We start from the raw sequence: 23,405 nt of genomic DNA on the forward strand, positions 1-23,405 counted from the left end.
GTGCTTTATGTCTCTAATGTTATTCGTGTTTGTAAAGATAATAAAGAAACATTGTGATTTTTACACAGAATTCCGTTTTACAAATACTTTTGCCGGTAATTATTATTCAATCTCTGGAATGTTTTGTCCATCTATAATTAAGAAGTATAGATTATAAGGGTGGGGGGTGGTGGTTGCCAAAAAATAGTAATTTGTAACTTTCCAACTAAGTGGCAATCAGAAGTGTATACACAGTTTTTCAACTGATAGGAGGCTTCTCGAAGGGGTTTCAGTAATGTAAGAAATAGTATTAATCAACTGGGCACATTGGCAATTTAAATTTCAGATCATTGGAGGAAAAAAATCATTTTTAACAAAAAGATTTAAAAGGAAAAAAACATTTTTTTTTTTATTTATTTTTTTTTATAAAGAAGCCAGAACAGCTCTCTATGTTTAGTGAATGAGAGGAGAAACATTTTAGCCACTTTGTGACAGATAAGGACGAATGGCACCTTTTTATTATTGTTCCAGCTGGAACATTATTCAAACGTAGCCCGCGGTTGACAGGCTCTCGTGGAACACGCACTAACGGAGCGGTGCTGCATCCCTCACAGGGACCGGAGGGGCCTCAGCCAAGAGGCAGATCGCGGCGCCTGGGACCCCGCCTCCAGCCATGACCTCGGGGAACGAGAGCGAGGCGCCCGCCGTGACGGCCAGCGCGCCGCAGAACGGCGAGACCAAGCCGCCCCAGGCCATCGTCAAGCCCCAGGTCCTCACGCACGTCATCGAAGGCTTCGTCATCCAGGAGGGCGCCGAGCCCTTCCCCGTGTGTGTAAGTGGCCCCGTCTTTTCGCTTAAACCGGCAGCGCGATGTGATAAACAACCCTCCCACCCACCTCCACGTTCTCTCCGTGTGCACGCCTGCCTGCCTGCCTGCCTGCCTGCCTGCAGGGGGCCGTCAGCGGGCGAATGCGAACACTCAATCACCACCGGCGGTGAGGGCTCACAGCTCCCTCTTGATTCATTCAGTCATTAATATAGTGAGGTTGGACTGCGACGCCGAGGCAGAACGTGTGTGCACCAGTGTGATAAGCTTCTTACTGCAGCATCTCCACGCCTTTTCCAGTGCCTGCCTGCCTGCTTTAAAGGGATTGTTCAACATTTTGACAAATTTGCCCACTGCTGTAATCCCCATAGTCACATGACAAGGTACATTAGGTGGCGTTACCTGACAGACCACTTGATGGAGTTACACAGCGCCACCTCAGTGCCATAGTTACTTGCTGTTTGGCTGAGATGGTCGAGGCTGTGTGTCTTCCAGGTATGACTGGAATGTAGTTCTGCCTCTGCATTTTCCTTGAAAGCAGCTCTGTCGTAATGTCACACTATTTCACAGTGTGGTGGATGTGCAGGTCACAACTTGTCCACAAGAGCTTTCTGTGGGTGTTGGATTGTGTATTTGGTGTTTCAAGGGAGTGAGACCTCTCGCCTCTGCCCCCTGGATTTCAGAACAACAGCCACTGATAATTCAAGGGAACCTACCCACTCATATGACAATAACAATAGGGATGAGGGCAACAGGTGAATTAGAAACTTATCCACAGAAACTGTCACTTCCAATGGAATGTTTCATCGTCTGTTGCATTGTTTATTGTGCTGTGTCTGTCATCCAGTGTTTTAAATTTCCTTGTCAATCCTTGATTTGTGAAGGTGCGACACTCTGATGTAGGTTGGGACTCACTGCCTCCTACTGGAAGTGCAGTGTAAGAGTCCATTGCATTTTACATGTGTACAGGGGTGAGGGAAGGTCATGCAGGAGTTTAATACAGGAGCCTTGAAAACAAATTATATATATATACAAATATATATATATATATATATATATATATATATATATATATATGTATATATATGTATATATATATATATATATATATATATATATATATATATATATATATATATATATATGTGTATATGTATACATATATATATATATATATATATATATGTATATATGTATATATATATACATATATAAGGCTTTTAGAAAATGACAGATAATGTCCAATATTAATATATAACACCTCATGGTTTAAACCAGCTGGTTGAATAAAGGATCGTTTCAACATTTCAGCCCATTACAACAATGCAAGTCCTCCACATTTACGCATTAAGGAGTCTTTGCACTCACTGCTGCTGAAAATTCTCCAAAGAGATTTTGTCCAAATCTCTCGTCCAGCGGAAGGACCTGTGCTGATTTTCCTTCCCCTGGATTTTTTTGTTGTCTTAATTCGACATTCCATGTTCATCTTTTTCCTCCTCTGTCACCAGGTGGAGCGCATGCCCATCCTCATCGACAGCCCCAAGAAGCTGGATCACCAGCTCTCATCCGACCCCGACAAAACCCCCGTCAGCAACGCTGCAAACAGCGACTCGGAGCCGGAAGACATGAACCCCCCAGGTGAGGAAGTAGCATTTACCATCCCTGATGGTCTCACTCCTCTTTAAGCCTGATTTGAGCATATGATCAAAAGTGTCTTGCCAATTAAGATGTAAGCAATTTGCCATTCATTGCTGTATTTTTTTTCTGTTCCCGGCTTGGCAGAGAAAGAACAGGAGCCCAAGCTGACGTGTGAATACTGCGGCTGGGTCGACTTCGCCTACACCTTCAAAGGCTCCAAAAGATTCTGCTCGGTCGTCTGTGCAAAAAGGCAGGACACCTTGTTTTTTTGAATTTGTGTGGTGGAGGGGGAAAAAAAAAAAAACGGAAAAGCTTTAATTAAACATTTCCCTCTCACAGGTACAACGTGGGCTGCACGAAGCGGATGGGCCTTTTCCGTCCTGAGCGGAATAAACCGACAAATCGCTGGCGCAGAAAATCTCAGGGCCGCTCGGCCATCGAGGCCAAGAAGCAGGTAACCGACGTGAACCCCCCTCCAATCGCCGGCCGCTTCCCCTCATCACCCCTCCTGCCTTTCAATGAACTCTGGCGTCATTTTCATCGCTGCCTGATTACGTCCCCTCCGTCTCTAAAAGGATGCTAAGTGGCAGACGGCCTGTTAATGTTGATTGGATCGCGGTTGGAAAGACGAGAAGTATTAGGGGAGATTTTCTGCCTCTTGCACACGTTAAACAGACACCAGCAGCCAGTGGATTTGTCGGGGTATTAGACGACTCATCTTAAGCTTTGGTTCTGTTTACAACTGCAGCAACATTTATTACGGGCGACCTGTCTCAACAGTTGAGCCTCAGACGTGTCAGATATGCCTGGTATCAACATGCTGTATGTGCTTTCATCACTGGACTTCATGCTATATTATCAATGGGCACCGTCTCTTTTCTGAAAGCATGACTCAACCATTGTAGATGGATCTATAGATAGATGTTGTGTGACATTTGTGGGTTGGAAAGATTTTATTAGTATAATTTTTGGCCTTCACGCCGGGCAGAGGGAAGCGTGGAAGGAAAGGTCAGGAACGCCGCCAGCCAGATGTTCGGCTGTGAGCTCACTTTCATCTTGAACTCCGGCCATGACGCGACGCGAGGAGAGGAGAGGCCTGAGTGACAGACGCCATCACGCAGGCAGATTCTATCACTCTGGACGTGCAGCCTGCTGCGTGACAGCCCGCTGCACATGGGCAGAACAACAGGGCATGACAGACAGTAACCAAACAGAACTTCAGCAAGTGAAAGTTGACACAAATGATGGAGAGAAATAAAGAGACGGCCGATGTTCAGAGCAGACAGGGCTCTCTGCAGAGCCACAGCTTGCTGCTACAGTTCAGATGAGTGCGAGGATGCTGGTTTAATGAGACCACAGTATTTTCCTAATTTTTAATTTTGTCCATGAACCATTTTATAAATATTATTTTTCTTGTTGAATTTTTCAGCCCTACACCTCAAGTGAACAGTTTTTATTGTCTAATTATACAGCCAATGGGAGCAGCCTAATTTGATACTTTTGAAGTTGTGCGCAAGTGTGTGCAATCACGCGAGTATTTCTGTTTTGCTGTTGCATCACTCTGGGCAGCAAGAACAAGGAGGGTTACATAAACCTATGGAATCTACCTTTAATTTAAAGAGGTTAAGATATCAGAATAATGATAGAAGATAAAAACAATCATAGAATACAAAATATTGTGTCGAATATCTGCATTGTTAGCATTATATTTTAAGACTGTGCATTGCAGAGGCATATTTATAGTTATATAATTGTTTGGGTTATGTAACGTTTTCAGAGTTGAGTGTGGCTCCTCCAGTGGGGGGTGCTTTTGTCTCAAGTTGAAAGCCTGGAGCTGAGTTTTGCAATCCAACGTGAATCGATGACAAGTTAATTTTCACCACATGGGTATTGATCCAAGAGTTAAATCCACTCCGGCTAGACGCCTTATTCTTATTCAAGGCACCTGTGCTGTACAAATCATATTCCCTCCGCCGTGCAGAGGTGCGAAAGCAGAAGCCCCTCCTTGACACCGCGTCCGTCTCGTCTCGCCGTTTCAGAAGCTGTCCTCGTCGCTGCAGCGTGCCCAGGGGGGTTCCGTGTCCTCGCCCCACGCCTCGCAGCCCAGCCAGGAGGAGTCCAGCCCCTGCTCGGACATCTCCAGCTACGAGGAGCCGCCGTCTCCCCTGTCTGCGGCCAGCTCCGGGCCCCTGGCCCCTGCTCCGGCTCCCGCTCAAGTCTCCGTCCACCGGCGTCCCAGCAGGGCCTCGGACCAGGAGGGCTCCTCGGACAGGGACGGCTCCGCGCTCGGTCAACGCTTCCTACCCAACGACCCCACCAAGTGGAACGTGGAGGAAGTTTATGAGTTCATCCGATCACTGCCAGGTCAGAGATACCCGCAGAGGAAACACACTTCATATGCAGCAACATTGGCTTATACTACCATCAAACTTTAAGCTAAAAAAGGAAGAAAAAAGGCCCACCGTCGTTTTTAGGACTCACAACTACACAATGCACCTTGCTGGCCTGGCGTAGGACGACTTCACTTTGGTTGCCTGCCCAGCATTTTCCAGTTCCTGGTTGTGCAACTCTAACTCTACACCAGGCCAGCTGGGGGCGCTGTGCCAACGGCAGGGGTGTCAGTCTCCTCGCTACGAGTTGACGAATTGTGAAAATAGATAGAATAGAACGCCTTTATTATATTCCACATTGGGAAAATTTGCATAAGTACAGCAACAAAAAGTAGTGCAAAAGTAGGAGAGAAGGAAAATAAAGAAAATTACGGAGAAAGAAAGTGAAAAGTGTAATTATCCCGAATTAAATTCTCATGCCAGATAGCTCCAAAGTCACAGAAACAGTATAAATGTATCTGCAATAGGACTTAGAATAAAATAAAGGAAAAGTTTAAGAATATTAAAAATAAGTGACTGAAACTACAATTGCACATTCCAACTATAATTTCACATTACCAGAAGAAATAATGTACAATTGTCGTTGGAATGTTCCAAACAGTTATTTACAGTTATCATCATGACACATAAATACAATAATATTTTTTGAGTCACTTTTCAAAGTTGGAAAGCTACACAGCAGTGTGATGCGCTAACCTGTCCTTCCTCCTCTTCTGCCGCTCCAGGTTGTCAGGAGATAGCGGACGAGTTTCGCTCCCAGGAGATTGACGGACAGGCGCTGCTGCTGCTAAAGGAAGACCACCTCATGAGCACCATGAACATTAAGCTGGGGCCTGCTCTGAAGATCTTTGCACGCATCAACATGCTCAAAGACTCTTAGCAGGAGGCGGTGTGTGTGTGTGTCGCGCATCCATCTCGCTCGGTGTGTGTGCGCGTACGCGTGTGCGAGAGAGAGAGCGCGAGGGAGGTGTTAGCAGAGTGTAGCACTGACGACACGGATTGACTGCACTACAACCTCGGCTTATTTCCAGCCTTTTGCGTTTGACTCCTCTGTTTGAGAGACGCGCACTTTGAGATGCGCTCGTGTCTGACATCATTCAATCGATCCCTGCAGAGATGAAAAGTGTTTTCGGCGAGACGCCGAAATCAGATAATTCCCCCCCCCCCCCACCCCCCCCTGTTTGAAGTACACGTTCTGGGCTGTGTACTGGCCACGCAAGTATAGGATGCTTTTCTTCGAGTTAATGATAGAGACGAGAGGGATTTGATTTGAAAATAAATCAAACTTGACCTGTCAACGCATCAGTATTCTCGTGCCATGGAAAAAGAATGAGTGAAGCCTTTATTGCAGCATTTCTTCTCTTGCCTGAGCGCACTGTGCTGTGTGCCTGTTTTTCACTTTTAGATCTGATAAAGGCTTACTAAACAGTGAGATAACGCAAGCGCTTGTTAATGCAAGGGGTTGAGGCAAAGGCCTCTAATCGGGTGCAAGGTGTTTTCCTCGATATCCCATGTAAAGATTACGATCGCAGCAACTTAAACTGGCTCTCAAATCCAGCCCCGTTTTGTTTTATTTATTTTTTTCTTAAAGACATGACTGGAAATTTAAAAATTGATATGAAGAAAAGGAAGTGCACTTCCTGCACTGCAGCTAATGAGGCAGGCCGTTGGGCCCGACATGAATGAAGTCAAACTTTTCGCTCTCATTGCATCCAGTTACAATTTTGTGCAGTGTGAATGAAAAGGAAACAGCTGTAAATTGCAGGCAGGGAACAGAAGATTGCAGTCATTAATTTGCTCATTGTCATTCTGCAGATGCTCCTTTGCGTTTCCTTACAATTAGACCGGCCCGGCTCTGAATACGAAATTGAATGCAGAAAAAACCTTTCAAGCGGTTCCTTTTTTCTCCTGACATTGATTTTCTTTTCATGAGAAACTCGACCGATATCCCCCTTCAGAATTAAACTGCTTGCAAATGATTTTTTAAATTATTATTTTGGCCCCTTGTTTAAAGTTATGAACTTTAATTTGCCATTTTCTAGTCTTAGTTTCATCAAGTGGTAACTAAGCTATTCAAGAAACTATTCCGGCAGCTTCCCCGCTTTTGGCACTTTTTTTCCTTTTGTGTTTTGCTTTTATGTTATAAAGCAGAGCTGCACTTGTGCAGCAATGTAAGTCGTCCATATGTACATATTCATGCAAGACAGAAGAAAAGTCTTCTTTTAAGTTAATGTTATTTTTGAAGAAAAAAAAAATGTTTCTTTATATGCAAATGTATAAATGTAAAGGCCTTGGGGATGTTTTTGAAATATTGTAATTAAAATATGGCCACTTTTATATGTGTTTGTCGCTGTGATGGAAGGTCAACATTTTTAGATAATGCTTTGTCAAATGCTTGTATTTATCAGAACACTTTGTTACAGTTTGCAGTTATAAATAATTTGCAATAAAGTTCTGTCTTGGGACATACTTTGAGTAAGTCAGTCTTTTTTTTCCCCCCTCATGTTTTCAACACAGTACTTGCTTATTGTACGTTACCTCGCTCACACACACTCACTTTTGTTTTTGGTGCAATGTAGGACCACCGGTAATCACTGGAAATTGATAAAGGAACAAGTTATGAAAACTTTTAAAAACAGATGTACAAGACAAAAGGAGATGGCACAGGTTAAACGTGTCAACATAAACAACAGCTGTATAGTTTATTCAATTTGTAGTCTAGTCTCACTCGCTGTTTGCATGGTTTTTTGTTTTGTTCAGCGAGAAAATGGACAGAATATTTGAATGCCTCGCGCGACCAACCATCTCCATTTCCGGTTTGCATTCACCGAGCTTACAACCTGGCCAAACGCTCAAGGAGCTACGAGGACGTTTGTTTTCAAACAGAGGCACGGTCCTGAGAGGGGCGGTGACTAGCAGCCACGTACAGTGCGGACACGCCCACTGTTTTGATTTAAGAACGGACTAAACCAAAAGCAAACGTTTTCGTTGTCAGCTCCAACTTGTGATTTCCAGATACCAAGGCCACCGCGTGCCTTTTAAGTCAGGTTTCGTGTAAATAGACGTCCGCGGAAGTTCAAAAACCAGCATTGAAAGTTTAGATATATTTTTTTTTTAGCTTTCTTTCAGCTCACCCCGTCAACATGTTAAAGTAGATCAGTCCAAATTTAAACTTGAACGGTCGTGACGCGGTGCGGCTGCTCCTGCAGTTTCTGGCTTTTTAAACGACAGCGTCATATCTCAGCTGATATACATTCACTTAATTACTGTGTACGCGCAACAATTGGTAAGTTCATTTTTTTGTAACAACTTTTTCAGGTTTGCGAGTATTTTAAGTTTCGTCCGCGCGTGTTGAGTTTTGAATTTATCTTTCGAAAATATTGAATTTAACAAGTGACATGTCTTTGAAGCGTTGATATAACGTCGCGTGCAACTTCGTTTCCACGACGACATCTTAACTCCGTCACTATTCGTTAATAACTCCATTTTAATTAACCGTTTTTTGGTTTTAAACATGTTATTGCAGCAACGCATATGACAGTGTAGGGTGGTTCAGAGCGTAATAAAACACTGGGAAAGTTGTGGAATGCTCCAAATTCATCTGTTTGGAACATTCCGTCTTTCCCCAGGTGAACTGGTTTATTGTTAAAGGCGCATCCCGTAAATTCTCATTAGTTTACCAGTGTTTTCATTTTCTAGAGTATGCGCTTGAAGCCTATACCCATCAATATTATTATTATTATTTTTATTTATTTTATTTTATTATTATTATTATTATTTATTTAAAAAATAAAAGAGAGAGAGAGAGAGAGAGAGAACTTAACGTGTCCCCAGTGTCAGTGTATGTAAACAGTTAAGTCTAATTTTATACCTGAAAACATCTATCAAAATTCATATTGCGTATCTCACATGCACCATATATGTTTACATGATGATGATTCTGTTTTAATGCTGTTTTATGTCCATTATTTACATGACAAATTTTAAATACAATGGGCGAAATAGTCAAACGAATTGGACTCATTGCTTACACTATTTATTGACTGAATGATTTCAATGTGTAGACTGCCGCTCAGATGCCAAATCAAGGAGGCGAAGCCGTTGACGGCCCCCCAGCCGACCTTCCCTGCCTGGAGAAGCTGGACTCTCCCTCTGGTACGAGGCCATATTGCGCTGGTTTGGTTTTTAAGCATGTCCGGGCACGTTTAATTGAATGAATTATTACCTCCATTCCGGCTTTAATTATTTGTTGCCGTGTGTGTTTCGTCTGTGATGCCAGGGAGCCCGCCCACTGCCTCATTATCCAGTCTGATGGAGCTGCACAACTGTGTCTCCAACCTGAGCCTCGCACACGAGATAATTGTGAACAGGGACTTTTGCTTCAAACCGACGACCCCTTCCGAGGACAGGCAAGGAAAACTCTTATTTTCTTTCCACTGCCATCCTTAAAATGCATCAAGATTTTAATCTCTTTTTTTAACCTGTATCTGTTTTGTCTCCTCTTCCAGTCTGGAGGGCAGAGTGACGCAGATTGTTCACCAGGTGTTCTGGGACATTCTTCAAGAGCAGCTCACCAGCGATCCTCCAAACTATGATCACGCTGTCATCCTGCTCCAGGAAGTCAAGACAGTGAGTGTGTAGGGAAACACATTCAAATTGTTTGTGACAGGAAAAGAGGATTCTGACTATTTATTCTCCTGAACTTTAATGGTTTTATAGGTTGAATAAATTACACTTTTCACCCTCTGTGCTTTCCGTTTAGATGCTTCAGTCCCTGCTGCTGCCTCATCACGTTAAACTGAGGGCTGAGATCGACGAGGTTCTGGACATGGCGCTGATCCGGCAGCAGGTCGACCACGGAGCTCTAGATCTTCACAGACTGGCAGGATACGTCATCGATGCCATGGCTAATTTATGTGCGCCCGTGCGCGACTCCCAAGTCAGAGCGCTGAGGCAACTGGAGGAGCCTGTGGAGCTGCTGAGGTGAGGGCCAGCCGACGTCGCTGTTAGTTGTACATGTATACATGGGCCCGTCTGTGTTTCTGCCATCAAATTGACCCCCTCTCCACTAAATGTGCCCCTGGTGATGAAAATAATTGCTACACCACAGGGAAATCTTTGGGGTCCTGGACCTGATGAAGGCCGACATGGTCAACTTCACCATCCAGAGCCTGAGGCCTCACCTCCTTCAGCAGGCCGCTCAGTACGAGAGGGCCAAATTCCAGCAGATTCTGGACAAGCAGCCAGGTGAGAGGCAGTTGACACTGTGAGTGATACGTGAGGAAAGTGACTTTGGAATTCCAATATTTATGGTAATTCCAAATTTCGCTTTCAATGAAAGAGATTCTGACCCTTGAAGCTGAAAGTCACCTCCCTGTCGTATTTCATCTCTGCAATAATTGAAACCTATTCTGCCTAAGTGCAGTCATTTTGGCAGAGAGACAGTGCAGACAGACAGTTAGCCTGTTAGCTGTGCTGCTGTGGTGCTTCTCCAATTGGCACTATTATTTCAGTCAATTAATTTGATTGATATCAGAAATGAAAAAAGTTTACTTTTAATACACGTTTTCATTTTTGTCAAAGCAGTTAGCGTTTATAATTCATATCATTTAACTGATGCTATTAGAAGAAAGTGCAAGTGTGCCAAGACAGTCTGCTCTGCAAACTGATGCTCTGACTACTGATAACCTTCAGGCTCCTCTGGTAATTCAGAGTATCTACAATGCGTCTGTGTTACTGTAGTCTTGCATCAATATGTTGTTGTTTTTTTTTCCTCCTCAGCTTCTCTGGACTGCACCACAGACTGGCTCAAGGCAGCGTTCTCAGAAGAGGCATCGGCTGCCAGACAGCAGTCTGAGTGTCCAGGTCCCGTCAGCGCCACTGCCGTCCTCAACCGGGCCTACATGTCTCTGTTGCACTGGGACCCAGAAAATAAACAATACCCTGAGGTCAGGAAGTGGACTATCAGCCTGTGATCTTCACACTTTTCATCTCTGTGTACAACAGAGAAAGAAAAACCTGCTTTCCCGAGTGTACACTAACTGCTCTCCCGCCTTCTGCCCACACGCAGACTGTGCTGATGGACCGAGAACGGCTGGACGCTCTGGGCCTGCGGCTGCAGATGTTGGTTCTGGAGGCGTCAGTGCTGCTGCTCACCAGCGCTCAGTGCGGCGCTGCCGTCCTCTCGCTGCAGGGGTTTGTAGGTAAACTCAGGCAGGCCACCACTGCCCTGCTGCAGGGCAGTCACACCAGGTAAGAGGGGGGTTTGGTAACGTGTGTACAGGCTGTCACAGGGGACAGGTACTGTATGAGCAGAGGGACCAATGGAGGTGACAGGAGCCAAGTAGCTTGTCACAACGCATCCCGCTAACCCCATTCTTTCTGTTTGAGAGCAGCCCCTCCGTGATTAGTTGATGGATTTGGACGAGCAGCCTGCGAGCCATCCGCTTCCACTTGGGCGCGAGCTGCGATAAAATGCACCAGAGCCCTAATCACGTTTATTAAAATGGCGTTTTATTAAATCCAAACCTCTTCTGAGGCTCGGATGTGATTAAAGACCTTATTTATTGACCTCCGTGAGCTCATATGCTCTGTGTGCGTTATAAATGGATGCAATTACAGGCCCGCGACCTCTTGCAGATCTAATGAAGCCTGCCGCTATCATATTTATTGCTGTCCTCCGTCGCTGCAGGCAAGCTGACCTAAAGGGTGCGCTGCAGAGCCTTGGCGAGGCCACACTGCAGCAGGTGACCGAGGCTCAGAGGGACCTGGAAGGAGCAGCGCTGCCGCCAGAGAGCCTGGACTTGCTGAAGAGGCAGATCTCCGAGTTGTGGAAGCTCGACAACCCTGTCCGCTCGCTCATAGGTCAGCCTGAGCCAAAGAGGCCATGATCAGCGATTAGCTGGAGAACAAACGAGCAAGAAATGCTGAAAAATGCATCTGAAATTTAATGAGACAAGTTTAGTTTACCACATAACTGTCGTTGAACGAGTCGCTGATAACATAGCAACTATTAAGGAGTTGCACACAAAATCCAGTGGATTAGACATAAATGCATCAAGGCATGAAGATTAGAAAGCGATATGACATCACACACCCTTCTGTTTGAGGGGGTCTTCATGCTGCACACGTGTGTGACACATGGTCGTGAACTTATTTTTCACATAGCTCCTTCACAATACAATAACAATTCTAAACACTTACCGCTCATGATATACGAAACATGCAATGGGGTTGTTTTAGTTTTAAACGGAGGTTCAGCAGGCTGGTATGACATCCACCGAAAATAGTTTTTCTCCACTCTGAAATACAAATTTGCTGTGAAAATAGATTGGCTCGTTTTAGATTTAAAGGGATTTGTTTTAATACCTAAGCAGAACGTTTGTGTTGGTTGATATCTGTTTGTTTTTATGTAGTTCAAAGAAACACTATTTTTATTTCCATCAGATAAACCTCCGTGTAACATGAGACATCGCATCATTTGCTTCCTTCTCCACTGTCCACATGCATTCTTTCTAACTTGGCTGTCTGCCACTGCTGCTGCTGAGAGCTGACTTCTTTTTCTCCCTTCACCTCCTCCTCACTCCCCCTCCGTCTACCCCCTCCCACACACACACACACACACACGAACAGGAGAGCGGGTGCAGGCCTCCCTCCAGGCCATGCTGCAGGGCGGCCAGGCTAAAAGGAGTGCAGAGCTGCCCTCTCCCCTCGGGCTGGTGAGCGCGGAGCTCGCGCAGCTGAGGACGGCCTTTGGGCGAATCGTCCACTTCAACCAGAGGGTCTTCGGTCCTTTCTACGCCCCCATCCTCAGGAAGCTGATGTTCCCGCCGGGAGATGCCGAGGCTGGCGACGACTCACGGTAGACCTGGGGGTGACCAGCAGGCACCGCCATCTGCCACACATCTGACCTCAGCATTAGCTGCGGGTTTGGCATTTACTGCATAACTGGAGAGTGTAAATACTGTACACTGGCATATCTAGGCTGTGTGTGTGTGTGTGTGTGTGTGTGTGTGTGTGTGTGTGTGTGTGTGCGTGCGCGTGTGTGCGTGTGCGCGCGCGCACGCCAGGCTGTTACTAAATGATGTTGGTAATAGTTGTCATTATTCAGGTTAATTTTCATAAGAATAATTAACAATTAAGTTCTACAAAACAAAAGGGAAACTGAGGGAAATAATATAAATTTGTAAAATTATGATGACAAAACTTATTAGTTTATTAGTGTGTGTGTGAAAATGCGTACTCTGGAAAACCAGTTAACTTCTGAAACCCATCAAGTACAAAAGATGGCACAAAAAGTTTGTAAATATCACTTATTTCAAAATGGAGCTGCTGCTTCCTCATGTTTCTATTCACAGATGTTTTAATGCTATTTACCAAAGACAGTGAGCATTTTTATTTTATTTTTTTCCTTTATGTTCCAACGATATTGAAACATGTTACATTATTTTATTACCACATTATATATTATATCAAACAGTTTTCAATACATATATTGCTTTTGTTGGGGGGGCTTTTCATCTTCTCCAATTAAAATAAAATGCATAATACAGAAACAGATTTAAAGTCTGAAATCCAATAAATAAGTTGTGGGAATGTATGTAAAAAGAAATTCTGTTATTTTTTTTATAAAGTAAAAACAGTGCATTGTGATGTAATAAAAACAAACCGAAACTTTAACATGACGACGCACCTTGCAATTCTTTTCCCCTCAGAGTCAGCAAGCCTATGAGTAAAACAGTAAAATCTCATTATTCAATTATTACTAGTTATTCAAAAATTAGGCAGACTTTGCACTGCTTGTGAAGTGATTTTGGTTGTTCAGTTCAAGACTTTCATGTCTGTTTCAGTGATAATATTTTTGTTTCACGTGGTCGCTAACTGAGAATAATGGCTGACTGGCTTTTATTTGAGGTGACATTCATTATTTCTTGACACGCCCACCTTCATTGAGCAGTGGCTCAGTTGGCAACTTAACTGAAAGGAAGTAGTTTAAAATCCTATTGAAACTATCTAAAGCATTGTGTCCTTTTGAATGTATTTTTAGAATCAGTGAACGTTTTTGCAAAAAAAAAAAAAGAATATATAGATTTCATACAGGTTGCAATGCTTTATTGCCTCAAATTTGGAACCAAAATCTCTTACATTTTTGTCTTGGAGCAACAGAACCTGTCAGTTATGCGTTCCTACGACTAGTTCAACGTTTTCACATCCCTGCAATTTCCCCTTTTTCTAAATCGTTTTATATTATAACAAAAAATAATCACATAATTAATGAGGGTTTTCTCGTAAATCGAGCCCATACGGCAAAAGCCCACCCACAAAACAAACATCAACACTTGACAACACGCTCGAGAGAAAATTCTTTTGCCATTGTATAATTTAATTCTCATTGATATAATATTGCTTTGAAATTTAAAACAGTATCGTTTGCTCTTCCACAAACCATACTCTGTCCAAAAAACACGGGCAAAAGCATTGTATGCTGGTACAGGTTCTCTACATCTCGTCACCCTTCACAGTTCCCAGTTCCCATCTCCCCTAATAGACCTGAATCAATAGAAATGCTCAGCAATGGCCTACGGTGCGCTACACATGAAAGTACCTACAGTACATGACGAGATCAGAAAGTCACATTGAGGCCAGGAAACAGACGTGACCTCATGAGATCTGTCAGGACTCGCGTGATGCACAGGTCCCATGTGTTAGCCAGCGCCAGGGAACAACAGCTCGCCGTTTGTCCATTTGGTGTCGGGCTTGGTATCGGAGGTGGGGGGTGGGTGGTGGAGGAGCGGGGGTTTGGGTCGAGAACCGGATGTGGTGCCGCTCGGCCCTGCATGCTGCGTGAGGCGTGCGTCTCGTTTTTTTTTTCTCACTCTACTGCTTTCAGCCTACTTCTCCGCCCCACTCGTTCCACGCACACATAACACACTCGCATGTGCTGCTTCCGTTCAACTCACAGCTTGGTGTCCGGAAACTTGAATGCTGGGGTGAGCTACACAGGGAAAACACCAGTGTTACAAAAATGAAAAGGAGAGGAAGAGGAAGAAGAAGAAGAGGAAGAAGAAGAGGAAAGGAATTAGGACTGGTCCATGCATCGCCATATCACGCCCACCAAAACTTTAGCTTTAAATAGCTGCTGCCGCTACTGCTGCTGCTCATTAAAGTGTAATGCTTCTACATTATGCATTCATTCGAGAGCAGGTTGTCTTGGTGGCACACAAAATGGAAGAACATACGTGACAAAACGCCGGAGGAGCGACGAATACGGGGCGCACAGATGAGAGTGGCGGGCAGAGGGGGATGAATCGCTGCATTGGTGTGTGTAAAGGAAGGGGTGGCGGGGGGGAGGGGGGGACACAAAAAGCAAATGGCAGATGAGCGAGAAGAGACGGGACACAGCTACGGTACAAACAGCGACCGCTTCGGGCTGAGTGCGTCAAAGGGTTACAAAAACACATACGGAACGGAAAGCACGCACTGCCATGCATCATCAGTGGAAGCTAACAGTCAGAACATTGGTACAGCCACGGCACTGCACACGGGCCAGCTACAGCCACGGCACTGCACACAGGCCAGCTACAGCCCCACACTCAGTCTGCAGCCACGTGCGCGGCGGGCCCTCCTGCAGTTCAATCTCTCACGTCTGCAGCCACACACAGAGACAAGGACGGAGGACTTTGATGTGAACGGTAGCGTTCCAAACTCCCACGAGGACGGACAAATAACAAGGCATACAACACGCACGTTGGGTAGTGCACACAAGGGAGAACCGGCAGACGCGTCGACTCCGAGACGAGCATTTTTTTTTTTTTCAAATCACAGTGCAGCAAGGAAAAGTCTTTCATATTTTTAAATTTATATATATATATGAAAAGAAAGCGTGTCGTGTTCTCAGCGTAACAAATCCATTCACATTAACACGACACCAAAGCAGCGCTGAGACTTGGCTCTCTTTAATGCAACATAATTAAATCTTCTCACTTTGTTAAGTGCTATACTTTTCGTGTACTGTGCATAATTCTGAGCTGGCGTGAAGCAGCGTGGATACCTGACCATGTTGTCGCGGTAATAAGATGCTACATTGGGAGACGTCTGCCAATTTGTCAGTTTACATACTTGAGTGAAAATTCAGTAATGCAGACTGTTTTTTGGTTTGGATTGCCAAAATTGTAAAATGTGGAACAAACATTACATTTCAAGCCATTATGATTTAGCATATATATATATTTTTTTTTTTGGGCTGTAAATGCATACAAAACCTTCGTGAATCTTTTTTTCACGCCATCTATCAAAAACATTATTTAACTATGTGTTCTACTTGCACCATAAGAAAAGAGAAGCAGGTAGTAAAAGGAATAGTGCCATTTTTAAACAGTGTCAGTGTTTCTTTCTTTTAATTGACATATAAGAGAGCTGTGACTTTCAGTCTGTCACTGGAACCATGAAGCTGGGCAGCACAAGATCAGAGACTCATCTCGACAAATCTGTACTATCGAAAAAAGCGTCATCATTCCAGCCCTTCACAGTCAATTAAACACACCAGGAAATAACAAGTGTTGTCTTTCTTTTAGTCTTTATCGAAGCAGGGGGGGAGTCGTGCAGTTTAGGGATAGTGGCGGTAGTATCCAGGGCGGTCTTGGGATGAGTGGAGAATTTAATAGATAATATAATAGATAATTGAAATTTAAGTAAGGCTGTTGTCTTTGATCGTAGGGAAGTAGTCCTCTTGATTTTGTGTACATGTGTGTCAGTATGTGTGTTCGCGCACTAGTGTTCAGTCCTTGGTCCATTTAAGTTCAGACATCAGAGACAGATTTACGACCGATCAGTTGTGTTAGAATGGGTTTGTACAATGACTTAAAAAAAAAAAAAAAGTTAAAAACAACAGGTTGTTTGCTGCATGTTGCCGTTTCGTCTTTGATTATCTGTCTGTCTTGCATCCCATGCTAGCAAAGCAGCCTCCTCATTGTGCCTCACAGTGGTAGATGCCTGGTAAGGCAGGACAAGCTAAAGATGGAGAAAGAAAAACAACACTGCATTGGCAAAACAATTAAATAAATCAGTAAATAAGTATAGATGTGATGTTTACAAAACAAAAAAAAAAGAAAAATTGACTTTAATTATACAGACTAAATCTTCCACCCATGCAATATCAGAAGGACCTAAATGCATTTTGGTAAGAATGCTAAATTGCTTTCGTTGACAGTCAAGAAAAACTGGCATCACTGACGTAGCTTTGTATAATTTAAATCAATTGTAAATTCGAGGCAAACACTAATGGCTGGCTAGATTAGCTAAGGTGAAACATCATGATAATTTATAGCTCCTATTGTTCTGTGACACAGATGGAGTGCTGTGGGATGGGACCACAGTGCAAGTGTTGCAAGCACTTCTACATTTTCAGACACAACTTCATCCATCACTTTTCTAACGTCGCTTTCACATGGGGGTACTTAAGTCTATCTTAGGTGAAGGGAGTCAAACCCTGGACAATTTGCCACTTTATCACAATGCAACACAAGGAAACCAACAAAACCACTATACACACTCACACGTGCAGCGATGGACAATTTAGAGTTGCCAATATCCTAATATACATGTAATTGGACAATGGGAGGAAGCCGGAGAACCACCACAGAATATGCAAATAGACAGGCCCTTGTTTGGAATCTACTGCATTACCTTGTTGCAGTATGACATACAACATAATTTGTGTTCTCCAAGCAAACAAACTTTACCACTTTTCGGTACAACCAAACAACAAGAGCACCATTTCCCAGTTTGTTTTAATCTTAATCTAACCTAGCCAGCTGCATGTAGTGTCATATTCGCTAGATGTTATGATAGCATTCATATTTGCAGTTTTCACAGTGAGAAAGCAAACAGGCACTATTACCAAAAAGCCAAACCTTTGTTCAAACATTTTAGCACACTGGGCCCATTAAACAAAGTTGTACTATTGGAAAACAAAGTTGCTGTCTCATCAACCAATGCTTGAATACAAAACAATAAACAAAAAGGAACATGCTTGTTTTGTCTGTGGCAAACTAAATATTTAAGAAAATATCCTGAAATTAGATGAGAAATAAAGTAAAGATGCAACCTCTGGGATTGAACGGGGATTTGGAGGCAGATGCAAGTTGTCAGGAAGAGGATGAGAAGGAAGAGGCATATTGGTTGAGAGAGCAGGGCCACTGTAAAATGACGTCAGTCCAGGATCATCTGTTCCAGAGCTCCATCGGCTGCAGCGGCAAAAAGGTGAAAGCGGCTGCCCAAGGGTGTTGGAGGAGGCACGGGAGAGTTGCTGGACTGTTAGTCATGGTGGGTAAAGAGGTTGGTGTGGATCACCGGGCAGGTCAGAGGAAGGGGTGCAGGAGTTGGCAGTCCTGAGGGATGCTTTACCATCACAGTGAGAAGGCACGGGGCTCGCATGTACAGTATGTGCGTGAGTGAGAGGTCATTTTAAAAACTGAATGTGGACTGGGGTAGAGGGGCAGGTACGAGGGTGGGGTGCAGAGGAGTGGCTGTTTGGGTTCCGGCCTCAGAATATGGTGGTCTCATACTTGGTGCTGACTGGGCGCCTGTTGGAGTCTCGCTGGTCCAAGAGCCAGGTGGTGCTGCCCAAGGAGTGCATATCTGCGTCCATCTCCAGGGGGTCCATCTGCCGGAGTTTGGGGTTGGGAGAAGTTGGGGGAGGGAGGAAGGAGGGACGAAAGGAGGACGTGAGACGGACAGCAGTGGGAGGCCGTCGCACCACACTGACAGGTCCTCAGCCCACATACGTGCAATGTGGATTAGGTGGCGCGGTCCAGTGATCACATCAGAATCACAGACACTCCCGAAGGCTCAATCCACAGCATGGATGATGTCTGACACAGAATACGGCCAGCTGTAAATGGGAGCTGCCGACCCCCCATGATCGGTCATTCACAGGCAACACGTGCTTCACAACGGACAAATGGATGCTACTTTGACTTGTAGACGCTGGAGACACACATGCTGCACAGACTGCCTGGATGTAACTGATAAATTCCTGGAAAGTTAAATAACATCTCAGAAGATAGACACAGACATTATAACCATCTCACAACCTGAACCATACGGATTACAAACCCTCACTTGCACCACATACCATCATCTGCATAGAACACAAGTTCCAACCACACCAGGAAACCCTCTCTTCTCTGAATGGATTGAACTTTCAAAAAACTAAATCAAATCTGAAATGGGGCATGTGGATGGAAGATGACAAAGTGTCAAGGCGTGGAAAACATTCATGGTTGAAATAAAGACGCGGGGGGTAAAAACAAACAAAAAGAATAGCACAACAATGTGCTCCGTGGCACCTTGATTACAACGAAAACAGAGAGTGGGGGAGGGCAAGGTTTGGTGTGTAAGCAAATGTGCGGTGATCACAGGTTTTGATAGAGGAAAGGAAAGAGAAGGACCTGGATTCCAGGGCTAACAGAGTGCAACGGGAGGAAGGAAGGACGGTGGGTAGTACACGTGTGACAGTGACAGCAGCGGCATTCAAGCAGAGGGGCACCCTGGGAGGCAGGAGGACCAAGAAGACAAGAACAAAGACATGTTATAAAAAAAACACGAGCGTAGACGGACAGAGTAGTGAAGAAATCCGTAAGGAAGGCACATCACCCATAAAAAGGATGGTAATTGTTGTGTTACTACGATTCATATTTGCGACAGCCAAAAATTAGGTATAATCTACCCAGTACTTTTACAAACAGACTCTATGCAAAGTCCATGTCTGTAAAACTCTCTGCACACATTGACGTGATGTGCATGCATCTGACTTAAGGCTGCAGGGATATTCTTTTTTTTTTTTTCTTGACCTTTCAGAAAAAGCGGGGAGCAGAATTGTGAGAGAAAACAGGAACGGAAATTTTACAACAGTAACAAGCCAAAGTTCCAAATGTTACATTGCCCAGCTGACAATGTGTATTCTATTAAATTATTTACAAGGAAAAAACACACCAATGCCCGGAGCCGTTTTTTTTTACAGAGCAGCCAGCTCCGTCATGTGATTCACCACCACCTGAAGCTCAGTTTCAACAGGGCCACTGAGCTAGTGGTGGGACATCGCTTCAAGTGCGGATGTCCCCAAATATTTTTAACTCTGCAAGTGGAAGCTCAAGATTAGTCACCAGTACATCACCCAACCAAATGTGAAGAATGGTCCCAGACCACTCTTCTGCTCCCAAATTAAGCTGTTAGATAACATGTCCACTCTGTTTTAATCAACCAGTCGTTGAATAAATATTTAAGGAATATCCATCAAGTTGGTTGTCAGAATAGGACAACCGACCGTGAAACGCTACTCGCATGGCAACAGCTGCCTCTGCTAGCTTGCAGGTAAATAAGAGTTGGCATGTCCATCAACAGCTTTACTTTCTCCTTGCTTCTGTTCACCTCTTTTAAGCTCCATGAAGGATGTTGGGGAAGCCTGGTGGTTATCATTGCAAAATGTGTAGGGGGCCTGCAACTGCACACTCCTGAGTGATTTTGGGAGCGTGGAAGGCAAATTCAGAGGGGAAATAATAATAAAATAATAATAATAAAATAATAATGATAATAATAATAATAATAATAATAATAATAATAATAATAATAATAATAATAATAATAATAAAAAAACATGCTCTGACTTTTATTTAAACCAAGATTAAACCAAAGTGCAGGAGAAAAAGATTGTTCCTCCTCTTCTAATTTAAACCTTAAAGAAGTAGCCAGAGTCATTATGCATCTCTTTGATTACTCCATATATTATCTGTCTGGCCAAGCAGTAAAACAAAGTGATTTGTGTCCCTGTTGGAGCGTGTGGTCCAGCAGTGTGCGACTCTCTCAGGTGACAGTGATCAGTGAGTGCTCATTACAGGCAGCTGAGGGGTCAATGCATCAATGCAACAGCTCAGCGTATACGTATGCAAAGCAATCCACAGCAGCGAAAGGGTCCAAACCAGCAGTACCCAGTAGATGGGATGTCTGCAACGAAGCAACGTAACACCAGGCCGGAGGCAACAAATGAAACCATCCATTCATCATGTTTTCCATATAAGCAAAGAAAAATCGCTCCCCCGATCTTCGTGACTCAGTTGGGGGTGCGTAGGCGGGAATGAAATTGGCGGCAAAGTAATGACTCATGGCTTTCTATCAGACACAGCAAATCTTCCTCAGTAGGTGGCCCAGTGGGGATTCAGCACTGGGTTAAAAGTCGGTCATGGGGTTTTTACACCATTTCCCCCCCAGTTACAATAGCAGAATGACACATTTAGATTCACACATCCAGCATGTGTTTTGCAAAAAGTGTTTACAGCTTGTTACTCACTGCTGATCTCCGCATGCTGCTCCACGACTGAGAAATAGGCCGGCTGGTTTTAGTTTCTACGACCTCTGGGGCCAGAGGTGCAGGCGGGACATAATGTCTTGCTCTCGACTGGACTGCCATTTGATAGGCCACCTCAAACGCCTGTCCCAGGGTCAGGATGATCTCGTATGTCTGGGTCTATAGAAATGTTAAGAAGAGTCTTAGATTATGTTTGGAGGTTTTTCAATAACATTTGAGTACCAGCCCTTTAAAACAACAACAACAACTTTACTTATTATCTCAAAATTGTATTGAATAAATTATGTCTTCATAATTTATTATATATTTGCTCATATTCTGTTGAAAAAAAACTTAAAATTTAACAAATAACATACAATTTACTTGTGTTGCTCATTGAACCTAAAGGGTTTTGTTGAAACTGATTCATTACTGATCGTTTCCATTAGAGCCGTTGCACACCAGCGTGTTTTCGACATTCTGAGACACAAATTGCAACACGGAAATGTCATGCATAGCAGGGGTGGACTTTTTAATCAAGCCATATGATGAGCTAATCAAGATAATAATGTCCAAAGGAAGCTGCTTGCAGTTTTAGCTGTGGGATACAAAACACACGTTCACAATCAAGCCTTGGTAAAATTTCATGATTTGTTGAATGGCTTGCAGACACTACATAATCTAGTATTATATTCATACTAAAAAAATAAACACAGAGAGCAATTTTGTCCAATTTTTATACATGCCATATCTATTTTATGGGTAAATAAATAAATATATTTCACTCACCACTTCCACAGTGCTAAAGACGTGGCAAAAATGGTGGCCACTCTTCAGATCCTTGGTAATGTAAGCAAAAGTGCAGAGGTCATCTGGATCCTGAGCAGCACACGAAATATTCCTGATCTCGTGCTCCGCCACAATAGTCTGACGGACAAGAATCAGATGCTTAGCAATGCAGACTGAGTAGATCAAAGGCAAACTTTGCGTTTGACGGATCAATAATCCCCCACCATCCCGCCACACACACAAACACACACGCACACAGAGTGATGTATCAGTTACCTTTGTGGCTGCGTCAATGAACTTGACCCCTCGATAAGTAATGGACAGAATGACAACTGGACCCTTTCTTGAATCCTTTGATTTCTGTAGTAAAACAATGAAACAAAATGTCTTGAATAAGTACAACACTTTATCAAATCAAAGTCTTTTGCGCTTGTGTATCGTTTTCATGAAACCAACCCTAATTTTTGCACAGGCGTCTTGTGTGGACTCAATCCCTCGTAGATCCTTAATAATCATTGATCCTAAATACTGGGCAAAAGACAACACGGGTGAATCAGACCACAATAAAAGATCAGAAATGTTGCCAGCGTGTCAGCAATGCAGTGTAACAGAGGGACAGTTCGTAGGTCCTGATCAGTGAGGTAAAAGTGGACTTACAGTTGCCTCATACCCACAGGAGTCCAGAATGAGTTTCTCAGGCTGGTGATGCCAGGCGGACACCGTGGCGTAGGTAGCAGAGTGGCTCGGCGGCCGGAGGTTCAGACGAGAGTCTTTGTGCCGTTCACCATGTCTGTCCTGAGTGTCAAAAAAGATTTAGAGTCAGAATACTTTCCTTCAAAACTTCCAATCCACCTGGTGCAAGGCATCTGCCCAGAATATCATTAAAACTGGGATCTAAAGCTGATTCTAGTGGTCCATTCCCATGTGACTATTGAGTGTCTGCCACTTCCATTAAGGCAGTGTTTTTCAAAGTGGGTGGGGTGCCCCCCCTAGGGGTGGGGGGGGGACACTTTTCCCCCTGGTGGAACAATTAACAAAAAGTGTTCAGTAGGTTGTAGCTGAGAAAAACGCAGCTCAGGTACACAGGATGGCCACGTCAAATTTGGGGCTTCTAGCCCATGAGGAACCCCGAAATCCTAACCCTAATTCCAGCAGTAACCCTAACCCTAACCCTAATTCCAGCCTTATCGCTAACCCTAATGCCATGCAAGTCTATGGGGTCAAAAGTCAACTTTGTCCTAGAGACATGGGACCACTTGCAAGTTCATCGGGATCCCTCAAGACACAGCCACGTCAAATTTGGGGCTTCTAGCCCATGAGGAACCCCGAAACCCCGAACTGCATTAAGGTAAAGACCTCTGACAAGCTGTCCCAACTGGCGAACTGCGAAACTCGATCACTGTTGTTTTCTACCAGTGTTTTTAATATGGCACTAAACAGT

The 23,405-nt window shown here is 44.0% G+C and overlaps 3 protein-coding genes across 14 annotated transcripts in view; 2 read left to right on the forward strand and 1 right to left on the reverse strand.

Annotated features, from left to right (window-relative positions):
* Nucleotides 1–23,405, forward strand: part of phc2b (polyhomeotic homolog 2b (Drosophila)) — a 335,956-nt gene that overhangs the window by 28,794 nt on the left and 283,757 nt on the right. For 4 of the 5 annotated variants that reach the window (XM_076024905.1, XM_076024904.1, XM_076024906.1 and 1 more), the window contains 6 exons: nt 594–811; nt 2,314–2,443; nt 2,588–2,693; nt 2,783–2,897; nt 4,483–4,807; nt 5,559–7,302. In XM_076024905.1, coding sequence (XP_075881020.1) covers nt 594–811; nt 2,314–2,443; nt 2,588–2,693; nt 2,783–2,897; nt 4,483–4,807; nt 5,559–5,713 — 1,049 coding nt within the window. In that variant the 3' untranslated portion in view covers nt 5,714–7,302. Of the gene's footprint in view, nt 1–593; nt 812–2,313; nt 2,444–2,587; nt 2,694–2,782; nt 2,898–4,482; nt 4,808–5,558; nt 7,303–23,405 lie in introns of those variants that run through there. The other variant, XR_012926531.1, reaches the window with a different exon arrangement.
* Nucleotides 7,948–13,512, forward strand: LOC142887332 (T-complex protein 11-like protein 1). Its single transcript, XM_076024896.1, has 10 exons — nt 7,948–8,119; nt 8,898–8,988; nt 9,113–9,242; nt 9,342–9,462; nt 9,596–9,816; nt 9,944–10,080; nt 10,615–10,781; nt 10,904–11,085; nt 11,525–11,697; nt 12,466–13,512. Exons 2-10 carry the CDS (start codon nt 8,910–8,912, stop codon nt 12,696–12,698), a joined length of 1,443 nt encoding a protein of 480 aa, XP_075881011.1. The 5' UTR covers nt 7,948–8,119; nt 8,898–8,909; the 3' UTR covers nt 12,699–13,512.
* Nucleotides 13,340–23,405, reverse strand: part of anks1ab (ankyrin repeat and sterile alpha motif domain containing 1Ab) — a 37,545-nt gene continuing 27,479 nt past the window's right edge. Inside the window, exons 8-15 of one of the 8 annotated variants that reach the window (XM_076024889.1) lie at nt 22,622–22,759; nt 22,421–22,492; nt 22,241–22,324; nt 21,965–22,102; nt 21,179–21,355; nt 19,284–19,382; nt 18,399–18,496; nt 13,340–14,827 (exon numbers count right to left, since the gene is read on the reverse strand). In XM_076024889.1, coding sequence (XP_075881004.1) covers nt 14,719–14,827; nt 18,399–18,496; nt 19,284–19,382; nt 21,179–21,355; nt 21,965–22,102; nt 22,241–22,324; nt 22,421–22,492; nt 22,622–22,759 — 915 coding nt within the window. In that variant the 3' untranslated portion in view covers nt 13,340–14,718. Of the gene's footprint in view, nt 14,828–16,212; nt 18,497–19,283; nt 19,383–21,178; nt 21,356–21,964; nt 22,103–22,240; nt 22,325–22,420; nt 22,493–22,621; nt 22,760–23,405 lie in introns of those variants that run through there. The other 7 variants (XR_012926528.1, XM_076024890.1, XM_076024892.1 and 4 more) reach the window with 7 other exon arrangements.

This window comes from Nelusetta ayraudi, unplaced genomic scaffold, assembly GCF_046127955.1.
Source record: "Nelusetta ayraudi isolate G7.1 ecotype Tasmania unplaced genomic scaffold, CSIRO-AGI_Nayr_v1 ptg000017l, whole genome shotgun sequence".
NCBI classification, from domain to species: Eukaryota; Metazoa; Chordata; class Actinopteri; order Tetraodontiformes; family Monacanthidae; genus Nelusetta; species Nelusetta ayraudi.